Below are 22,485 nucleotides of genomic sequence, written 5' to 3'. Positions count from 1 at the left end.
GGCTCTCTGAGAATGGCCAGAGAGATGTCCACTTTAACAAGCACATGATCAGATGAGCCGATTGGAGCAGAAGAAGAGCAGCAGACATTTTCAGGGAAGTTAGTCATGACCAAGTCCAGAAGAGAAGATGCTCCGTTGACTGAGATCCGGGTCGGGAAATTGACCGATTGTGTCAGTCCCAGTGAGTCACAGAAGTCCTTTGCTGAGGAGCCATGGCTGGTGAGAGAGGAACCCACACCCAGCCAACTGGCATGATGACAATTGAAATCACCACATATGAGGAAGAGAGAGTTGGGATGAGTAGATAGAAGTTGGTCCGTATTATCAGACAGCGAGATGTAGATGGAGTCATCACTGTTTCGTTGATGGTACAACACACATATGAACAAGAGGTGGGAGCGAAGGGGAAGCCATAGCCAGAGGTATTCCTGGGGGTGAGGTGGAGAGAGGGCAGTGCAGGGCGAGTGAGAAAGAGAGTTTTTGATAAAGATAGCAACCCCACCTCCAGGACGAGGCTCAGGTCTATCATACCGGAGGAGGGAGTAACCCGGGAGAGATACTAAGGAATCAGAGACATCATGAAGGAGGAAAGTTTCTGTTCAGCAGATCCCGTCTGGTTTGTCAGAAGCAACCTGTATGGAGGGATCAGTTAAGTTTGAACGAAGGCCCCGGATGTTTGAGGTCCATACCGTTGATGAAGAGGAAGGGGGAGCATCGGATACAGAACAGGAAGAGGGAGGGGTAGGGTAAGATGTGGAAGAGGAGGAACAGGTAGGGAGAGCTGTTGAAGGTGTGTCAGTGATTTCAGAATAGTTCGGAGAAAGGGAAGGATGGGGCGGACAAATGGTTTGATGGTGATTGGGTGAGGCACAGTGAGGTGTTATTTGAGGCGGGGGAAGAGCGAGGCAGAAGGTTGGGGGAGATGGAGGTGAGAATTGGAAGGGGGAAGAAGCGGGGAGGACGCTTTGAGGAGGAGGGGTGAGAGGGGGGAAATGGAGAAGAAATGAGGGTGGGGAGATTTGAAGGGGAGGGGTGAGGGGGTAGTTAATGAGGGGAGGGGTTAGGGGGGAGTTTAGGAGGGAAGGGACAAGGGGAGGGATTTGAAAGGGATGGGAGATTTGGAGGGGAGGGGTGAGGGGGGAGTCTAGGAGGGGAGGGTCGAGGGGGTGTCTAGGAGGGGCGGGGTGATGGGGAGGCTTTGGAGGGGAAGAGCAATGGGGAAGATTTGAAAGGGATGGGTGATGGGGAAGATTTGGAGGGGAGGGGTGATGGGGAAGTTTTGGAGGGGAGAGGTGATGGGGAAGATTAGGAGGGGAGGGGTGAGATTGGATTTTGGAAAGTGTACGATTAATGGGAAACGAACATTTATTGCAAAATGAGTTTCTTGTGACCTTCGAGTCAAAAATACGTTTGAGGACGCTGGATTGGGGATGGAGTGCAGGTGAGTTTAGGGAATGTAGGAAAGAGGAAATGTAAGAGATGGAATTTTTTTTTGGAATGAATAGATTTGGTGAGCAAGTCGAAAGCAACCTTTTAAAGAAGAAGAAGAAAAAGGTGTTATAATATACGACAGAATACAGTACTTCAGGCGAAAGTTTAAACATTTTAAAGTTTAACAGTGAAAACTATCTGGGGAAATGGGGGTGAAACACGTGGTCGAAGAACGAACGAACGAATAAGAACAACGAATAAACAAATAAGAACAACGAATAAGAACAGAGAAGGAAATGTTTTTTTTTGTTTGTTTTTTTGTTTAATTGAGATTTTAAACAAGGAAGTATGGGGTGAAGAGACTGGGAAAAACAGAGAACGAAAGTAATTGGAGCACAATCGACGGACCGCTGAGAGAAAAACAACGCCTCAAGGTAGGACATGGTACAAGGCCTCAAAAGACACGACACGAATTATCACGATTTTTTCATACAGGTATGAAAGATTTACACCGAGAAATTTCCTTGGGACCCACTGTAGGTACACACACCATAAAATATATACAGTTTTGACGAAAATACAAATGGGAACAATTACTTAACTTCGATAGCGTGGAGAGCGTGGACAGCTTCGAAAAAACGTAACATCGCCGGCAAGGCCGGAAGCGAAAGTCTTGAGACTAATACATCCTAATTATCTTCATGATTATTCGACTAAACCCTATAATTATTCATCGAAACATCCAGGGCCATGTCAGAATAAAATGAACATTCCTGGTTCTAAACGACATTTATTTTACGTCTTCTTAATAAAATTCCAGACACCCATCCAGAACAACCTCTACCAGGAACGGTATAAAACAAAATGGACACGACTAGGACTTTCAGGAAAGAAAACGGAATTTGAAAAAGGTGGATTTGGGGTGGATTACGGGGGTAGAAAAGATAAAGGTTTTGGATGGGGGAAGATAAGAGATGGTGGTGAACAGATGTTTTGAAGACCTGGAGGGAGGAGTGGGTTTGAAGAGGGTGAGGGAGTTTGATCCAGAGGTGGAAAAAATGAGAAATGAAAGAGTGAAGGTGAGCAGAGAGTCTTGATTTTGGTAGTTTCACCAGAAAAGGGTTGCTGGCAGATCTTGTGCGACCTGTAGGAATATTTGGGGGACAGAGCACAGAGAGAGCCGGGGGAGCAAGGCAGGAGAGGAGTTGGTAGAAGACAGAAAGACCACCGACCTGCCTGTGGTGAGTAAGTGAAAGGCCCTCGGAGTTAGCTTCATCACGGGAGATTCCAATGATTCTGAAATCTTTGGTTTCAACAGCGTGAAGCCGAGCTAGGTTTGAGGCAGGAGCACCGGCCCATAGGGGAGAGCAGTATTCCATTGAGCTTTGGATGAAAGCCTTGTATGTGGTGAGGAGCTCAGGTGTGCCAAGGAAGGACTTCGCATGATGGAGGATGCCAAGTCGGCGACTGGCTTTGGAGGCCAGCTTGGAAATGTGGTTTTCCCAGGAAAGATCATGGCAGATAGTGAGACCCAAAAGCTTGAGCGACAGAACTTCTTGGAGAGGATTGTTGAGAAAGTAGATGGGAGGGTTGTCCAGTCGGTATTTTCGGAGAGACATAGTGAGAGTGTGAGATTTGTCAGGATTGAAAGACATGTTCCACTTGTTTGCCCAGTCTGTGATTTTGTCCAGGTCTGCAGAGAGTGAGGAGGCTGCAGACTGCCGAGCTGAGGGATGAGGAATGGAGCGGCAGATAGTGGAGTCATCAGCGAAGAGATAGAGAAGATTTTCCAGAGAGTCGGAGAGATCATTGATGAAGACCAGAAAAAGCACAGGGCCCAGAACACTACCTTGGGGAACTCCAGCCTTAACAGGAAGTGGAGATGAGAGAAACCCATTCAGGGCCACATATTGAATATGACTTGTTCTTGCGATAACACACATTATACCTTGTAGAATTGTATTACACACATGCACTTTCGTGGCAGCAACATTTCTTTTATTTATCAACTTGCACTTGTATGTCATCCATTGCATTGTGTTTGTATCACAAATTGTTAAAATAGTTTGTTTACAATCAGGCTTGGTCATCTTTATGCCTCCGTCGACGAAGTCCGTGATAGGTTTTTGTTACCGCCATAACTTGAAAATGGCTGAAGGGATCTTAATCAAACTTGGTGCAGGTATGTATAATGAGGTTAACATGAACTCATTAGATTTTGGGGGTCACGAGGTCAAAGGCCAAAGGTCATGTTAGGTAAAAATCCTGTTACCGCGATAACTTGTGAACCAGTGATGGGATCGTGACCAAATTTGGTACACTTATGTAGAATGATGTAAAGATGAACTGATTCGATTTTGGGGTCAAGAGGTCAAAGTCTGTAATAGGTCTATAACTTGAGAACGGCTGAAGTGAACTAATCCAAACTTGGTACAGGTATGTATCATGATGTAAAGGTTAACTGATTAGAATTTGGGGTCAAGAGGTCTACGGTCACAGGTCATGTCAGGTACAAATGTGATAACTTGTGAACAGCTGAAGGGATTTAAATTAAAAGTTAGTACAGGTATGTATAATTATGTAAACATGAACTGCTTAAATTTTGGGGTCAAGAGGTCAAATGTCAAAGTCTGTAATAGGTCTATAACTAGAGAATGGCTGAGGTGATTTAATTAAAACTTGCTACATGTATGTATAATGATGTATAGATTCATTGATTAAAATTTGGGGTCAAGAGGTCAGAGGTCAGAGGTCATCTCAGGTAAAAATTTGATAACTTGAGAACAGCTAAATGGATTTAAATCAAACGTAGTACAAGTATTGTAATGATGTAATAATGTGGGCGGAGGTATATTGGTCGACGTTGTGATGTCGAAGAGTGCCGTTCTAGTTTCATTTTATTCGTCCATTACCGGTTTCACCGGAGGGGACTATAGGTTGGCTGCCTGTCCATCCGTCCGTCCGTCCCACCTGTGGTTTTCCCAGACTTTTTCCCTTACCCTTTAGCATATTTTACTGAAACTTGGTACATGGCTTTATTATGATAAGTTACAGAAGAAATTCAGGTTTCAGGGCATTTCATCAATTTTTCACAGAGTTATGCCATTTTTCGACTTAGAAAATATCACGTACATCGGTAGAGGGCATAGACTCCTTTAGAGAAGGACTGGAACGTCCCATGCTCGGGGTTTGTAACTTGAGTCTGAAGGATTAACTTAAGTCCTGGGCTAAAATGACTTCTAGAAGGGCTAGAGACACGATCTCGGGGTCAAAATAGGGGTTTTTGAGGACGGCGAGTTCAATAGTGACATTTTCAACACCACCTGGGGTCATCTTCGAGGTCAAAAGGTCATATTTCAAGGTCAAATTAGTGAATTTTGGCAATTTTTGCCCGTTTTTTGTGTCTAACTCATAAACGGTGAGAGATGGCTGATTATAATAAGAGGCAAGTTTGTAGAGCTGTCCAAATTTAATATATATTGTCATATATCGTATTACACAAACATACAAACATACAGCAAATACACATTCGAATAATAACAATGCACCGTTTTTCAATAATATTTTGTAAAAAATGTCTATTACAACTATGTCTATGTCTATCACTAGTTGGAGAGCTATCGCTAGTTGGAGAGCTTTTCTTGCCTCCTGAGGCATCCCACAGCCTTTTCTTTGTCACTGACATTGAGGACATGAGCTTTCAATAGAATGTTAGCTAAAGTAGTACATGCTGCATTATTACTAGCTAAAGGTGCATCTACAAAGGATAACAGCTCAGCAAAATGAAAGCGGCAACGCATTTTAGTCATGCCATGCAAATTATAGGCATTATGTACAAAGAAGACGGTTGACATAGTCGGCACACTCAGTCCAACTCTATTCAAATTATCTAGGAACTCAGATGACACCTCGTTACCATCTTCATCATCCATGATCTCCTCCATACTGGTGCTATCGCCATATTTATGAACAAGGTATCCGGCCAAATAAACAACTTTATGCTTAAGGGCATCATCAGACCTCAAGAGTTCCTGAGTGTCATGAGGAGTGATCTCGTCAATGAGTTCACTTCGCTCATCTGGATTGATGGAAGTACCACAATTCTTGTCGCAAACAAGCACACGAGAACTAGATTCTGGCATAATGTCATGCTTAACGAGTGTCTGCAAATTTGCAATTTTAGCTGCAGCCATAATGTCAACTACGTCAATGTAGAAGTTTCCACCGCATCTTTGCCTGGCTTGGCCGAAAAACTTTTCCAAGGCTTCATCCGCGAATATAGCAGGAAGAACGTAGTCAAAGTCTTTCTCTGCCAGAAGCAATTTGGCAGCATCCACATTATTACGTGTGGACACAGTGAAGGCTTCAGCAGTTTGCCGAGTTAGCTTCAGCTTACGACCACCACCTCCTTGCCATGCGCAGGTAGATATAATTTGGCAGGCCTCCTCCAGCCTAGTGAAACTTGTACAGTCTGCTGTCCAAGGCTGTCTGGATTCGTCGCGCAGATGGATAGCTGAGAAACGGTCTTTCACATTCATCATCTTGAACCACTCACTCATTGTCTGGGTGAGAATGATGGTGCCTTCGCTGATGCCCAGTGAATCCTTGAAGGTCTTTAAGGCAGCGACAGTCTTGTCATTGAACACCTGACATACCAAGGGTACGCTCTGGCGTTGAAGGTGCTTGGGGAAAACAGCGGTGTGCGTCAGCTTGGTTAAGCGAATAGGAGTACCTCGGTCGATCTCATAAAGCTTCCGAATATCACTCCAGGAAGCTTTGTACTCATTGCCATGTACGACAAATGAGTGTCTGGCCATCAACAGTAATCCAGTTGTTGCAAACATTTTTGAAGATGTGCACGTCGTCGTACACTAAGAACATAGATTGCTCTTGAATCGATAGCACTTGACAACTTTCCGGTCCTCCAAGTTTTGAATAAACACTGCGATTGGTATTGCAATTGTCACATATCAAATAAATCACAGTACCGCCAGTACCAAGTACAGCTGAGGCAGCTTCGATGAGGAGTTCCTTCAGCTGATCGGCAGTTAGTTTTTTGCAGGGCAAAACGCGTAGAATATAGCGTGGACCACCAAAATGGCAGGCAACTTCAACAACCATAGCATGTGAAGCAAGCATTTCATGGTCACCCCCCACTGCAGCATTTTGAGCGTATCCTAGAACATGCCCTCCAGAAAATCGCAATGTCTCGACCAGCTTTACCTCGTCAAACATTAAATTGACCAAACGCTGCTGCGGCTTAAGCCGGTCGAACAACGTTTTGAGGTTGGAGTCCTGCAGACTACTAGAAAGCACCTGTTTTACCTTTTTTGTTGATGGTAGAATGATTAAGCCAGATCGACGAATCATTTTGTATGCACTGGGTGATATGTTGTGAAGCTGCATTGCGAAAATCATAGTATCGGTATCAAATCGGCGACCATCAGGAGGTATGAACACATGCCGCAGCTGCGACAGAAGGAAGGTTAAATGAGGAAGCTCGTGTGCCTCAGTCATCTTGCAGAGCTGGCTTATTACGTGCTGAAGAATTTCCTGGCTTGTGTACTCATAGGTGTTTACCTGGTCAGTTATGGATCTAATCTGGGACCGTTTTGAGAGCAAGCTGTTCTTTTGCAAAAAGGAAAAGGTCGTTTGGGCACCTCAATGCCATCTTTCTGAACTCTATTCAAGAATAGGAATCCAAAAGGTGAGCTGACTTGTTGGAAATGAAAGAACTGCCTGACCGTTTGTCCAGTAGCGTCAGTTATTGATAGGTACAGGTTTTTCTGGTCTTTTATGATGGTAAAGCCAGGAAAATAGGAGCTGATTTTGGCGCAGAAGTGGTCGAAATCTTGGATCTTGTCTGCAGCCTCAGCAGCTGCATGCACCTTCTTAGTTCTTGATTCTGATGTAGAAGATGATGTTGGGCGTGGGGCTGAAGTAACCTGCTTCAAAACTGATTTCGGTAATCCAGGAAATATTGATGGGGGTTCTTTGGGTCGCTTGCCACCCTTAACTGACACCCATTTACAATTGAAATGTGTCTCACAAATATATATATCTCCTTCAAGCGCCTCAAGCTTTCTTTCTCATTCGGCATTGCCAATATCCATCTCTCCCTCTCCTCAGGATCTTTTGGGAAGGATAGGACCTTTACATAAGGCGTCCCATCATAGTTTCCTTTACAGCCAAAGCAGCTGCAACGACGTGGCATCTTGTCATGAAAGCAGGAAACAAAACAAAGATCCTGTGAGATCACCAGCTGGACAGTTTCTGAAAGAGAAGAGAAACATATTATTTTGCTGATTTCCGATATTAAATGTGAAATATCACAATTAATTTTAAAATAAATAATAATTAATACACAAATCAAAAAAATTAAAAACAAAATTGTTTAAAAATAAAGTTACCAAATGGGAAAAAAATAATGTATATTCAAATCATTTTTTCGAGGGAAACTAATCTGTTATAATACAGACTATTATATTTTATTTATTTATTTATTTATTTATTTATTTATTTATTATATAAATTACATGTCATATGTCAATTTCATTCCGATCCATCCAATAGTAAAGTGCTGTGGTATTTGCATAGAAAACGAGGCATTCATAGAAAACGAGATAGAAAATGGGAACTCAGACTCAAGTTACAAACCCCGAGGTCGTGACGTTCCAGTCCTTCTCGAAAGGAGTCTATGGTAGAGGGACATGCTTTGCAAAGCAATTCTCCCTCTTGTTCTAGCAGGGATTGTACAAAGGGGATGTATAAACAGAAGCTACACGTGGCTCGTACATGCTGTATTGTATCTATATTCCATAATCGATTGGCAGTTTTTTTTTCTATCTCTTACCTACTTTTGTGTGACACACAACATTCTACTTGATACACAATTCAAGTGTGATGAATACTATCCGTGTATAACGGATGCCGGTGTGTATAGGTGTACAATGTTCAGGATGTTTGTTAAGCACAGCTGGGATGTGCTCTAAAGACAGATCGACGTGCTCAGCACCTAACGTGTCTTCACCCTAGTTTACAGAGCAGTGCTTTAAATAGGACCTTGTGTCCTGTTACAGACGAGCGAGTTACGGAAACCTCGAGCTGCCCGCCACGAGCTTCGCAACGGTGGATTGAGGTACGATTCGCTTTTTTAACCTGGGAAGGTGCGCTCGAGTTTCCAAAAGTAACGTGGTGTGTTAAAATTACTGAAGACCTTTAAAAAACTACTGTATGGATAGATATACGATATTATTGATGGCAACACCTTTTCATCACCATTTAGTAAGTGTAGAACCACCTTTAGAGGCCATTTTCCCCCACAGAGCAGGGGTTGGCCTTTTTCGGGCACCGTGGTCCCCTTTTCTGAGGCAATGTTATATGGCCGGATGCTCTTCCTGCCACCAACCCTGTTAGTCACCTCTTGCGACACACAGGGAATTACCAGTGAACTGGTCCTCAATTTGCCGACCTCGGAAGTTCGCCCCATCTTAGAATTTGGAGCACCTGTATGAAGTTCAAGTCTCACGATATCGCAGGTTGCAGATATCGAGCGAATCCAAAAGAGCTGTGTGAATGCTCACCTGTCCAAATCATCTTCCCTATCCGAACCGTTTACCTGCTTCCAATATTGCTCCTCTTGCTGATCATTCCACTAAACTGGTCACAGACTTTGCTAAGGAACTCAAACAAATTGATAAACCCGAACACGCAACGATACAAGCCTGAACCCCATTCCCTTCCTTGTCCATTTGTTGAACATCAATATCCAAACTATTTCAATCTTTATTCATGTTCCTATAACTTTAGCCGTCTATTTTTTTTTACCTCCGCCACCAAATATGGATGGAAGTTATGTTTTCACCCCTGTCTGTCCTGATATGTTTGTTGTCTGCTCGTGAGCAGGAGTTTTTCTGCTTCTGAACAGGATATCTCAAAATGTTGTGGACGAAACCTGGTGGACAGGTCGGGTGTGTTACGAAATAATATACCATTGAATTTGAAATCATATAGTTGCAATGTACTGTGGTAAAAGGTAACTGAAATTAAATAATAATAATAATAATAATAATAATAATAATACATTTATTTTATATAGCGCTTTTCAAGAAGCCCAAAGACGCTTTGACAGAGTACAAAAAAACAAGTGCAAAAAGACAAAAATCAACAGGTAAATAATCAAAGCAAAAGGAAGGAGAAGGAGAAGAGATAGTCAGGGGTTAAATGCTGTGGGTTAAATGTTGAATGCAGTGTTGAACAGGTGGGTCTTGAGTGATGTTTTGAATGTGGTGAGTGAGGAGGAGTCTCTGATGGTGTGAGGTAGTGAGTTCCAGAGGGTGGGAGCAGCGATGGAGAAGGCCCTGTCCCCCCAGGATCTGAATTTGGTCCGCATGGGGGGGGGGGGGGGGTCAGGAGGTTGGTACCAGCAGAGCGGAGGTTGCGGGTGGGAGTGTGTCTGGAGAGGAGGTCAGTCAGGTAGGATGGGGCCAGGTTATGGAGGGCTTTGTAGGTCAAGAGGAGGATTTTGTACTGGATTCTCTGGGGGATGGGGAGCCAGTGAAGCTTGTAAAGGACGGGGGTGATGTGGTCACAGGTCCGGGAATGGGTGAGTAGATGGGCAGCGGAGTTCTGAATGTATTGGAGTTTATTGATGATTATTGAGGGTGAACCAAAGAGGAGGCTGTTGCAGTAGTCCAGACGGGAGGTGATGAAGGCGTGGATGAGGGTTTCTGCAGCCATGGAGGAGAGGGATGGACGGAGACGGGCGATGTTTTTCAGGTGAAAGAAGGCTGTCTTTGTGATCTGTTTAGTGTATTTGTCGAAGGAGAGGGTTTGGTCAAAGATGATGCCAAGATTCCGGATGTGAGGGGAGGTGGATACTGGGAAACCGTCGATGTTGAGGGCAAAGTTATGGGTGGATGTGGTGAGCGTTTTTGGGCCAATGATGATTATTTCAGATTTATCATAGTTAAGTTTGAGGAAGTTGATTTGAAGCCAGGATTTTATTTCAGTGATGCAGTTTGTCAGGATAGAGTAGGTGGCGGTGGAGATGGACTTGGTGGAGATGAAAATCTGGATGTCATCGGCGAAGCAGTGGAATTGGAGACCATGACGGCGGATTAAGTGACCAAGGGAGGACAGGTACAGGATGAAGAGGAGGGGGCCAATAACTGAACCTTGGGGGACACCTTGGAGGAGGGGAGCAGTGGGGGATTTGCAGTTATTGATGGAGACTAGGGCATGCCCGTACTATATATATATCTAAAATTATATCCCCCCCCTCTATTTACATGAAATGGTTTGGTCCAAAGCGAACGGCTTGCGAGTACGGTGACAATCCCCCCCCCTCTATTTACATGAAATGGTTTGGTCCAAAGCGAACGGCTTGCGAGTACGGTGACAATCCCCCCCCTCTATTTACATGAAATGGTTTGGTCCAAAGCGAACGGCTTGCGGAGTTTGGTAAAGAAATCGCCATAGCGTGCACAAACGCGCAGGAAAGCGAAAGAATCGCAAATTAGTTTTAATTAGTTTTAAAACATAGTTTAACGCCAACATAGCGGCAACATAGTTTGCCAACGTGAAATAAATGAATACGCTCTCAAATGTGCCGTCCGAGGCAGAGTCTGTTCGCCACGTTCGGCACACGTGATAACTCGCTGCTCTCTGATTGGTTGAATCGTTTTTTGGACATAGCTCGGTAACTACTTGTCCGATTAATATGAAACCTTGAAAAGGCACATCCTCGGGTCCCCAGCAATATACCTGGCAAGTTTCAAGTATATCGGACCCGTGGTTGTCGAGAAACAGCGGTCACAGACAAACACACAGACATACACACACACACACACACACACACACACACACACACACACACACACACACACACACACACACACACACACAGAGATTACTGGAATTATAGATAGATGAACTGGCGTCTGTCGGAGAGGTATGATTTGATCCAAGAGAGGGCAGTGCCGGTAATGTTAAAGGTGGTTTCAAGTCGGGTGAGGAGGATGGTGTGATTGATGGTGTCAAAGGCGGCGCTGAGGTCGAGGAGGATGAGAATGTTGAGGTTGCCAGCGTCAGAGGAGAGGAGAAGGTCGTTGGTGATTTTGAGGAGAGCAGTTTCAGTACTGTGGTTGGAGCGGAATCCGGATTGGAATGTTTCATACAGGTTATTGGCAGAGAGGTGATGTTTAAGTTGAGTGGCTACAGCACGTTCCAAAACTTATGACAGAAAGGGTAGGTTGGAGATGGGTCTGAAGTTGTTTAGGGTGTCAGGGTTGAGTCCAGGTTTTTTCAGAATGGGGGTAACAGCAGCAATTTTGAGGGATGGTGGGACGATGCCTGTAGACAGGGAGGAGTTTATTGTTGCAGTGATAAGTGGAGAGAGAGCAGGAAGGGAGGCCTTGACAAAGCTGGAGGGGATGGGGTCAAGAGTGCAGGTGGCAGTTTTCATTCCTATGAGGAGTTCAGAGAGGTCAGTAGGGGAGACTGGGGAGAACTGAGACAGGGGTTGGCAGGATAAGGGGGGGGGCAGGTGGTTTGAGGGGGAGCAGGTGCGGTGGTGGTTAAGCTGCTGTAGATGTTGTCAATTTTGCTTTGGAAGAATGAAAGGAAGGAGATGCAGTTGTCTACTGTGAATGACTGGGTGGTGGTGTCCAGGGGGCTGAGGAGTTTGTTTATTGTAGAGAAGAGTGCTTTTGGGTTTCCAGAGCCAGAGTGGATAATTTGAGAGTAGTAGGCAGAGCGGGCGCGGGAGAGGGCATCTTTGTAGTGTTGTAGGTGGTCCTTGTAGGCTTGGGAGTGAATTGTGAGACCTGTTTTATTGCGGAGTCTTTCAAGTTGGCGAGCACGAGTTTTCATCAGGCGGAGTTCAGGGGTAAACCAGGGAGCAGAATGGGTGAAAGAAACTGTTTTGATTTTTATAGGCGCAAGCTGGTCAAGGCAGGAGGAGAGAGTGTGGTTGTAGTAGTCAGTGAGGTCAGAAGGGGTGTGGAGGTCAACGAAGGGAGAAGTGGACATTTTTTCAGAGAGGGTGGATGAGAATGAGGTAGGTGAAAGAGCGTTTAGCTTACGGAAGTTGATAGTGCGATAATGCCTTGGTGCTGGGGTGGGGATGTTGATGGTCATAGTGATGGCTAAGTGGTCAGAGAGGGTGAGGTCGGAGCCAGAGAGATGGTGCAAAATTAATCCAGTAGAGCAGACAAGGTCCAGAATGTGCCCATGGTTATGGGTAGGAAAGTTGACATGTTGAGTGAGGTTAAAGCAGGTGAGTAAATCAGTGAAGTCAGTGGTTATTGTGGAGTCAGTGGAGTCCATGTGGATATTGAAATCACCGAGGAGGAGGATTGAGGGGGAGAGGGAACAGAGCTGGGTCAGAAAGTAGGAGAAGTCAGACAGGAATGATGGGTGTGGTTTGGGAGGGCGGTAGACGACAGCCATGACTGACTGTGTGTGACCAGAGAGTTTAAAAGCCAGGTGTTCAAATGATGGAGCAGATGAGATGGAGATGAGGCTGCCTTTGTGCAATAACAATAACATGTAACATGTAACCGAGCCCCTGTCTAGCCAATATGTCTGCATTCCAAGATCAAGTGAAGAGGTAACAAGAGGATCAAGAAATAACATGCAATGTCCTCAAAGCCAGGCAGCCTTTGTCCAGATGTCTTCCGGGGAGGAGGGAAATTTCCAGGCTGTTGATAAGAAAGCAGGTGGGAGCGAAAATGTCCAAATGGCTTGTTAAATGTACTCGGAAGAAAGTTTTTACTGGTAATTGGCCTCTTTTACCTCTTCATTGGATCTTGGAATGCAGACATTTTGGCTAGACAGGGGCTCGCACTGGTCATCGGCCTCTTTTACCTCTTCACTTGATCTTGGAATGCAGACATATTGGCTAGACAGGGGCTCGCACTGGTCATTGGCCTCTTTTACCTCTTCATTGGATCTTGGAATGCAGACATATTGGCTAGACAGGGGCTCGGACTGGTCATTGGCCTCTTTTTCCTCTTCACTGGATCTTGTAATGCAGACATATTGCCTAGACAGGGGCTCAGACTGGTCATCGGCCTCTTTTACCTCTTGACTTGATCTTGGAATGCAGACATCTTGGCTAGACAGGGGCTCGGACTGGTCATCGGCCTCTTTTACCTCTTCACTGGATCTTGGAATGCAGACATCTTGGCTCGACAGGGGCTTGGACTGGTCTTGGGCCTCTTTTACCTCTTCACTTGATCTTGTAATGCAGACATCGTGGCCAGACAGGGGCTCGGACTGGTCATTGGCCTCTTTTACCTCTTCACTTGATCTTGGAATGCAGACATATTGGCTAGACAGGGGCTCGGACTGGTCATCGGTCTCTTTTACCTCTTCACTTGATCTTGGAATGCAGACATATTGGCTAGACAGGGGCTCGGACTGGTCATCGGTCTCTTTTACCTCTTCACTTGATCTTGGAATGCAGACATATTGGCTAGACAGGGGCTCGGACTGGTCATCGGTCTCTTTTACCTCTTCACTTGATCTTGGAATGCAGACATCTTGGCTAGACAGGGGCTCGGACTGGTCATTGGCTTCTTTTACCTCTTCATTGGATCTTGGAATGCAGACATATTGGCCAGAAAGGGGCTCGGACTGGTCAATGGCGTCTTTTACCTCTTCATTGGATCTTGGAATGCAGACATATTGACGAGACAGGGGCTCGGACTGGTCATTGGCCTCTTTTACCTTTTCAGTTGATCTTGGAATGCAGACATCTTGGCTAGACAGGGGCTCAGACTGGTCATCGGCCTCTTTTACCTCTTCACTGGATCTTGGAATGCAGACATCTTGGCTAGACAGGGGCTCGGACTGGTCATCGGCCTCTTTTACCTCTTCACTGGATCTTGGAATGCAGACATCTTGGCTAGACAGGGGATCGGACTGGTCATCGGCCTCTTTTACCTCTTCACTTGATCTTGGAATGCAGACATATTGGCGAGACAGGGGCTCGGGCTGGTCATCGGTCTCTTTTACCTCTTCACTTGATCGTGGAATGCAGACATATTGGCTAGACAGGGGCTCGGACTGGTCATCGGTCTCTTTTACCTCTTCACTTGATCTTGGAATGCAGACATCTTGGCTAGACAGGGGCTCAGACTGGTCATTGGCCTCTTTTACCTCTTCACTGGATCTTGGAATGCAGACATCTTGGCTAGACAGGGGCTCGGACTGGTCATCGGCCTCTTTTACCTCTTCACTTGATCTTGGAATGCAGACATATTGGCGAGACAGGGGCTCGGACTGGTCATCGGTCTCTTTTACCTCTTCACTTGATCGTGGAATGCAGACATATTGGCTAGACAGGGGCTCGGACTGGTCATCGGTCTCTTTTACCTTTTCACTTGATCTTGGAATGCAGACATCTTGGCTAGACAGGGGCTCGGACTGGTCATTGGCCTCTTTTACCTCTTCACTGGATCTTGGAATGCAGACATCTTGGCTAGACAGGGGCTCGGACTAGTCATCGGCCTCTTTTACCTTTTCACTGGATCTTGGAATGCAGACATCTTGGCTAGACCAGGGCTCGGACTGGTCATTTGCCTCTTTTACCTCTTCACTGGATCTTGGAATGCAGACATCTTGGCTGGACAGGCGCTCGGACTGGTCGTCCGCATTGAAAACGACCATAAATTAGCCAGAGTGCGAAGGAGCATTAGGACAGGGAGGGAAGGGAAAGCAGATGGAACTGCTGTGTGCTGAGGGACATTCCATTTTAAAAGCAACATCTGGTAACGAGGGACTTGAGTGCTGCTTGCGAACCGAGACTGGTTCTACACTCCAGGCCCTGATGAAAGAACCAGCTGCACCGGATTCACCTGCTTGCTTCGGTGATGCCAACCTCACCTGGACGATTTGCAACGCGACCGGCAGGTCGGACTTCAACCTGTACAACCCATCTGGACAAGATCATTTGAACGTGTGAAGCACCAACCACGATCATTTGTAACCTGCTGAAGTCTATGTTTTAAGAACTGGTTACCTGAGATAAGTTACCACCCTGAAAGTCGTGAGATAATGTGTAGCTGCATTGATATCTATGACGTGTGCTTTATAATCTGGGGATTTTTATTCAATGAATGTTTCTTTTAATCAGCATTAATTAGTGTATATATATATATATAACGATTGTAAAGGTAGGGATTAATAAATATTAGTTATTAAATCACATTCTGCCTCGTGTCATACCTTTATTTCACCTTTATAATGACAGACAGGACGTGTTATTGTCCGAAATTATGTTCTCTGGGTAACTGAGAAACCCTCTGGGTAACTGGTGCACTCGCTTCGGTGCCTCGAGGAAGTGCGTAATACACAAGGACGAATTGATTCGATTTTGGTGAAGATACGGTTCGGATACTGGAATTTTTAAAAGTGATTCTTCACCATTGAGATATTGGACCAGAAACGAAATATAGAACGATATCTCAAAAAGTTGTGGACAAATTTGGAGAAAATTTGGACGATGAGTTGGTTAAGTGACAAAACCAAACCGACTCGATTTTGGTTAAAGGCTCACTATCTACCATGATCTTTCCTGGGAAAACCACATTTCCAATCTGGCCTCCAAAGCCAGTCGCCGACTGGGCATCCTCCATCGTGTGAAGTCGTTCCTTGGCACACCTGAGCTCCTCACCACATACAGACTTGGCATTTAATATGGAATTTTTTTTTTCTTGACTTGGGTTTACTTTCTTAACTCAGTATATCAATCTGGTGAGTTTCTTTTACACTTTGGTGATTTATTTGTTAAAAGAACCATGTCACTCATTGTCGCAGCAAGAAGTCAACAACAGGATGATATCACAGGTGGCGTGGCAAAATGTACGGACAGGTGGATTTGATGATTGGCTTCACAGTCGGGTATACAAGGGTTGTTGCGTTCTGTATTAGTGGAAAACAACTGCTGCACGTCTCCAAAAGTTATTGCCGCTTCCTCTGGAGATGGTCCGTCAACTCGACAATGCTGTTTGTCATGGAGTGGTGGCTATACGAAATTACGGCATGAAACAGCGTGCTATTGCTCAGCAGTATGGCATCATTCAAGGTCATGTGTCAAACATCCTGAAACGAAATGCTCAGAGGGGTGTCCCTACTCCAATACCGAGGCCAGGACGTCCCCGCAGAACAACAAGGAGGGATGATCGCCAGCTGCACCGGTTAGTCCGCAATGGCCGTACCAAGTCAGCTAATCGGCTTAGGGCTGAGTGGCAGCAACTGACAAATGTGCCTGTATCCAGAAGGCTAGTCAACCAACGACTGGTTCAAGCAGGCTATCATGCCAGGCGTCACCTGAGAAAGCCACGCCTGACCAGATTGCAGTGGGCCAGAGATCACCGTCAATGGCAGCCAGGACACTGGAATCACGTGATCTTTAGTGACGAGTCCAGATTTCTGGTCTATCGTCAAGATGGCCGCGTCCAAGTGCGCAGACAAGTGCATGAAGCCTACAACAACGATTGTATAGTGCCAAGAGTCCAAGCTGGAGGTGGTGGGGTGACCGTTTGGGCTGCTTTTCATGCACGGGGCAAAACTGACCTGGCTGTTCTGAATGGAAACTGGAACCAGTTCAAGTACAGGGCCATTCTGGAAGAAACATTTCTTCCATTTGCTCGTGCAGCCTTTCGAGGAAACTTTGTCTTCCAAGATGACAATGCACGGCCTCATCATGCTCGCATGATCCAACACTTTCTTGCTGACCGTGGTGTAGAGCATATGGAGTGGCCTGCCATGTCCCCGGATATGAATCCGATAGAGAACTTGTAGGCAGAATTAACGCGTCAAATCGACCACTTGGACCAGCAGCCGACTTCTGTGCGTGAATTGCAGCAGACTATTGTCACTGCATGGCAAGAGATTCCTGTCCAAACCTTGGCAAATCTCGTGAACAGCATGCCTCAACGTGTACGTGCTCTCCTGAATGCTCGTGGGGGTTACACGAAGTACTGAACTGTAATTTTACTGTCCGTAATCCCAGTCGTAATTTAACTTTTGTTTTTGTTAATAAAAAATTGGGCTAATGTGCAAAATAAAGAGATACTTCTGGAAAACGTACAGAAGTTTAACACAGTACTGTCCATGAATTGAGTTCGATATCAGTTTACATCACTTTCAAGGATCAATTTATTTGTTTCAAAATGTTAAATGTGGTTTTTGTTTCTTTTAAAGGTCACATTAACAAAATCTAGAATAGTTTCAACATAATTCCAATGAACTTTTGGTTCTAAGACATCTTGAAAAGTAAGTTCACCCCCACAAAAAAAATATTCCATATTAAATGCCAAGTCTGTACAAGGCTTTCATCCGCAGATCAATGGAATACTGTTCCCCCTTCTGGGCCGGTGCTCCTGCCTCACACCTAGCTCGTCTTCACGCTGTTGAAACCAAAGCTTTCAGAATCATTGGAATCTCCCGTGATGAAGCTAACTCTGAGGGCCTTTCACTCACTCACCGCAGGCAGGTTGGTGGTCCTTCTGTCTTCTACCGACTCCTCTCCGGCCTTGCTCCCCCAGCTCTGTCCTCCAAATATTCCTTCAGGACACAGAAGATCTGCCAGAAACCCTTTTCCGGTGAAACTGCCAAAATCAAGACTCTCTGCTCACCTTCCCTCCTTCATTCCTCTTTTTTCCCGCCTCCGGAACAAACATCCTCACTCTCTTCAATCCCACTCCTCCCTCCAGGTCTTTAAAACAGCTGTTCACCACCATCTCTTATCTTCCCCCATCCAAAACCTTGATCTTTTCTACCCCCGTTAATTCACCCAAATCCACCTCTTTCAATCTCCGACAAAATTCCTGAAATTCCTAGTAGTGTCCATTTGTTTTATACCATGTAATCCTCCCCCTTGCCCCAGCCCTCCCCCTTCCACAGATCTACCGACGTCCCTGTTCTCTACTGTTGTTGTGCTTGTGTGCTTTCCTCTCTCTCTCCCTCTTGTCTCCCACTCACTTTATTATATGTTTTATGTGTCCGTTTATGTTTTTTGTGTTTAATATGTTAGCATGAGCCTCAACTTTGTATACAAATTTTTTTTTTTTAAAGGTCCGGATGCAGATCCTGCCCATCAGTGGATAAAACATGGAAACTGTTCAGCTTGGCGGAGTTATGCGCACTGCCGCACACCTTTCTACTATTCATAGTTTTTATTTCTGATGTTAATTTTTATCTATCTTTTTTATTAATTATCCCTTGTAATACAAATATTTTTGTCGTCGAACTTATTGTTTGGTGTTTGTTAATAAAACCGAAATTATTATAGTTCATTTATAAAGAATTTCAAGTGTGACTCAGCTTGTCATCCTTCCACAGGTCGACAAAATGAGTACCAGCTAGCCGGTAAGGGGAAATTGCATTCTGGGCTCAGCCCAGAAAAATGATGCAGCCAACCAGCCCCAGGCTGCATAGGAATAAATAAACAGGAAGGCGTCATGCAGAGCACGATACTTGCAAAATACACCCCTCACCCCAAAAACGGTTGCCATGGATACATCAAATTGTCAATTTAATTAAGATTAAAATGGACGATCCTAATCAAAGCTCAGGTCAGTCGGATTAAAATTGATGATTTTTCAGATGAAAATTTATATTAGAAGTTAGGCCTTGAGTTGACCTTTGACCTTTTGACCTCAAAAATAGTTGGTTTCCCAATTCAATGATGAACTAAGCAATTGGTGTTTACTTTTTAAGTTAATAGGATGAAAAGTGATGATTTTTCAGGTGAAAATGGATGATTTTAGAAGTTTGACCATGGGTTGACGTTTGATTTATTTTTTTTAACCTTAAAATAGCTGGTTTTCAAATTCCGTGAGGCACTATGCAATTGCTGTTTAATTTTCAAGTCAATCAGATGAAAATTGATGATTTTTCAAATGAAAATGGATGATTTTTCAAATGAAAATTGATGATTTTTCAAATGAAAATTGATGATTTTTGAAGTTTGACCTTGAGTTGACCTTTGACCTTTTGACCTCAAAATAGTTGGTTTCCCAATTTATTGACTCAATATGCCAAAGCTGTTCAATGTTCAAGTCAATCAGATGAAAAATGACAATTTTTGAAATTTGACCTCAAGTTGACCTTTCACCTCAAAATCAATAGACTTCTTCCCTATGACAAACTCTACCATCTGGTAAAGTTTGGCGAAGATCGGTTTAAAATTGTGACCTATAGGAGATTGACAAACAAACAGACAGACAGACAGACAGACGCACAAGACCAACCAATATACTTGAAAAATCTTTGACCTCACAGATCATGTCGATGTCTTGCTGGTACTTAAATGGGAAAAATATACCTGGTGGTGGCCTGTCTCCTCTCCAAGCCAAGTTATGGCAGAAATTTGTAATTTGTTCAAGATGCCTGCGATAACTCACCAACTCTTTACAAAAGACACCGTGGGATCTTTAACGTCTGCCGACTAATACTGGCAGATGGGTCACCACGTTTAACATTCCACCCTAGGGGTGGCGAACTCTGATACAATGTCATGCCTACAAAGCACCAAATAGAACAGTCTATAATCGAATTCAGACTAGTCAGCATGGAGGTAAATACAGTACTGTACTATGGTGTCAGTCATCCTGTACCATCATTCTAAAATCTAAACAATTGTAAATTGCTCATTACATTGAAAATTGCTCATTTCATTTCATACCATAAATTGTACTCGTTACATTGAAAGAATAGCTTTGTGCAGGATTTTATCGGAGGACATGTACAGTGCCTTCAGAAAGTATTCATACCCCTTCACTTTTTTCACATTTTGTTGTGTCACAGCCTCAAGTGAAAATGGATTGAATTGAGATTTTTGTCTTACATTTAGGATACCCCATAATGCCAAAGTGGGGAATTTTTTTTTTTTAATAGAAATTTCTACTAATTTTTTAGAAAATAATTAATTAAAGATGGAATACAGAAAAATCTAATTTACATAAGTATTCTTCTTCTTGGGTGTGTCTGTATCAGCTTTGCACATCTGGATTTGGGGAGTTTCTCCCATTCTTCCTTGTAGATTTGCTCAAGCTCTGTCAAGTTGGATGGTGAGCGTCGGTGAACAGCAATCTTCAGGTCCTTCCACAGATTCTCAATGGGATTCAAGTCTGTGCTTTGGCTGGGCCACGCGGGGACTTTCACGTTCTTGTTATGAAGCCATTTCATTGTTGCTTTGGCTGTATACTTGGGGTCATTGTCCTGTTGGAACATAAATCTTCACTGCAGGCTAAGGTCTTTTGCACTCTGAAGCAGGTTCTCCTCAAGGATTTGCCTGTATTTGGCTCCATTCATTGTTCCCTCTTTCCTTACAAGTCTCCCAGGCCCAGCTGCTGAAAAGCATCCCCATAGCATGATGCTGCCACCCCTATGCTTCACGGTAGGTATGGTGTTAGATGGGTGATGAGCTGTGCTCAGTTTCGGCCAGACATAGCGCTTCGCCAGTCGTAGCACTTTCCAAAGTGGTCAATTTTCATCTCATCAGACCACAGAATAATTTGCCTCATGCTCTTCGTCTTTCACGTGCCTTTTTGCAAACTCCAGTCTTGCTGTCATGCACCTATTTCTGAGTGGCTTCTGTCTGGCCACTCTCCCATAAAGCCTAAATTTGTGAACTGTTGCAGAGACTGTTCTCCTTCCGGCATTTTCTCTCATCTCAGCCAAGGAATTCACCCCTCTGACCAAGGTTCTTCTTGCCCGGTTGCTCAGTTTGGTTGGACGGACAGCTCTAGGAAGAGTCTGGCTAGTTCCATTTTTTTTCCATTTCCTAATGATGGAGCTCACTGTGCTCTTGGGAACTTTCACCACTGGGTTTTAAGTTATACCCTTCCCCAGATCTTTGCCTCCTCTCAATTCTAGCTCAGAGTTTTACGGACAGTTCCTTGGACTTCATGGTAGAGTTTCTGCACTGACGTGCACTACCAACTCTGGGACTTTATATAGAAAGGTGTGTTTCTTTCTAAATAATGTCCAATCAATTAAATTGGCGGCAGGTGGACTCCAATCAAGTTGTAGAGACATCTCAAGGACGATCAAATGAAATTGGATGCACCTGAGCTCAACTTGGAGTGTCATAGCAAAGGGGATGAATACTTGTTGACTCGAGACATTTCAGCTTTTCATTTGTATTTTCTGAAAATTCCATTTTGACATTATGACATTATTTTGATGTGACAAAAAAACTCTAAATTTCATCAATTTTAGATTCAGGCTGTAACACAACCAAATGTGAAAAAGTCAAGGGGTGTGAATACTTTCTGAAGGCACTGTATACTGTTTCTCCCGATTTAAACTCGTAAAACAAGTCATTTTTACTGTCTACAAAATAAAAGACAAGGAAACGAATATACATATTTTTTGCTGTTTCTTATTTAATTTTCTCTGTTCTATTTCAGTGAAGCTAGCCTGGTGTTGGGCTAGCGGCTAGGGTGCCAGCTTAGGATCCTAGGATCCTGGGTTCGAATCCCGGTCGATAGCTGAATTAACGCCAGGGGGGTTGACTCAGCCTGTCATCCTTCCGAGGTCGGCAAATTGAGTACCAGTTCACTGGTAATTCCCTGTTTGTCGTAAAAAGGCGACAAAAAGGGTTGGCGGCAGGAAGGGCATCCGGCCGTAAAACATTGCTTCAAAAAGGGGACCGAAAAACAACAACAACCACGGTCCCCGAAAAAGGCCAACCCCCGCTTGCGGGGAAAAATGGCCTCTAAAGGTGTTTGTTTTTGTTGTTTTTTTTCAGTGAAGCTGTTGAACCTATGTTTTATGATCTTGTGCAACTTTACCATGCTCAACACTAATTTTCCTTTACTTGAGCATTATTTTCTTGAATGCAGAAGTTTGGCAGAGGTTATTCTTAAATAGAAAGGTCAATTGGAGGATATCACAAAAGGACAGATCAAAAAAAGAATACTTTTCTGATAAATATAAAAAGTGTAGTTCAAGACCAAAAAAAGAAAGCTCAATTTGGAGTTTACAAATACGTTTTAATAATTGCACGGTGTCTGGAATTCTTCCCATTTTTTCCAG

General features: G+C 44.2%; 2 protein-coding genes across 2 annotated transcripts in view; one reads left to right on the top strand and one right to left on the bottom strand.

Moving 5' to 3' along the window:
- Positions 1 to 4,884: 4,884 nt before the first annotated feature.
- LOC144891696 (uncharacterized) lies at positions 4,885 to 22,373 on the bottom strand. Its single transcript, XM_078775624.1, has 2 exons — positions 21,864 to 22,373; positions 4,885 to 7,511 (listed from the first exon to the last, which is right to left on the bottom strand). The coding sequence occupies exon 2, from the start codon at positions 6,273 to 6,275 to the stop codon at positions 5,055 to 5,057; it is 1,221 nt and encodes a 406-aa protein (XP_078631750.1). The 5' UTR covers positions 6,276 to 7,511; positions 21,864 to 22,373; the 3' UTR covers positions 4,885 to 5,054.
- The window catches only part of ANO8 (anoctamin 8), a 90,870-nt gene continuing 76,879 nt past the window's right edge, over positions 8,495 to 22,485 (top strand). The window contains exon 1 of the mRNA XM_078775623.1: positions 8,495 to 8,569. The gene's annotated coding sequence lies outside the window, so the exon portion shown is untranslated. The remainder of the gene's footprint in view (positions 8,570 to 22,485) is intronic.

The sequence above is a fragment of the Myxine glutinosa genome, chromosome 4, assembly GCF_964187855.1.
Source record: "Myxine glutinosa chromosome 4, kmMyxGlut1.1, whole genome shotgun sequence".
Lineage (NCBI taxonomy): Eukaryota > Metazoa > Chordata > Myxini > Myxiniformes > Myxinidae > Myxine > Myxine glutinosa.
Note: the sequence above shows the minus strand (reverse complement) of the source record. Positions and strands in the feature narration are given on the sequence as shown.

What these genes read in the sequence shown, in the direction of transcription:
- LOC144891696 (XM_078775624.1), bottom strand. Translation starts at nt 6,275, where the DNA reads ATGTTTGCAACAACTGGATTACTGTTGATGGCCAGACACTCATTTGTC.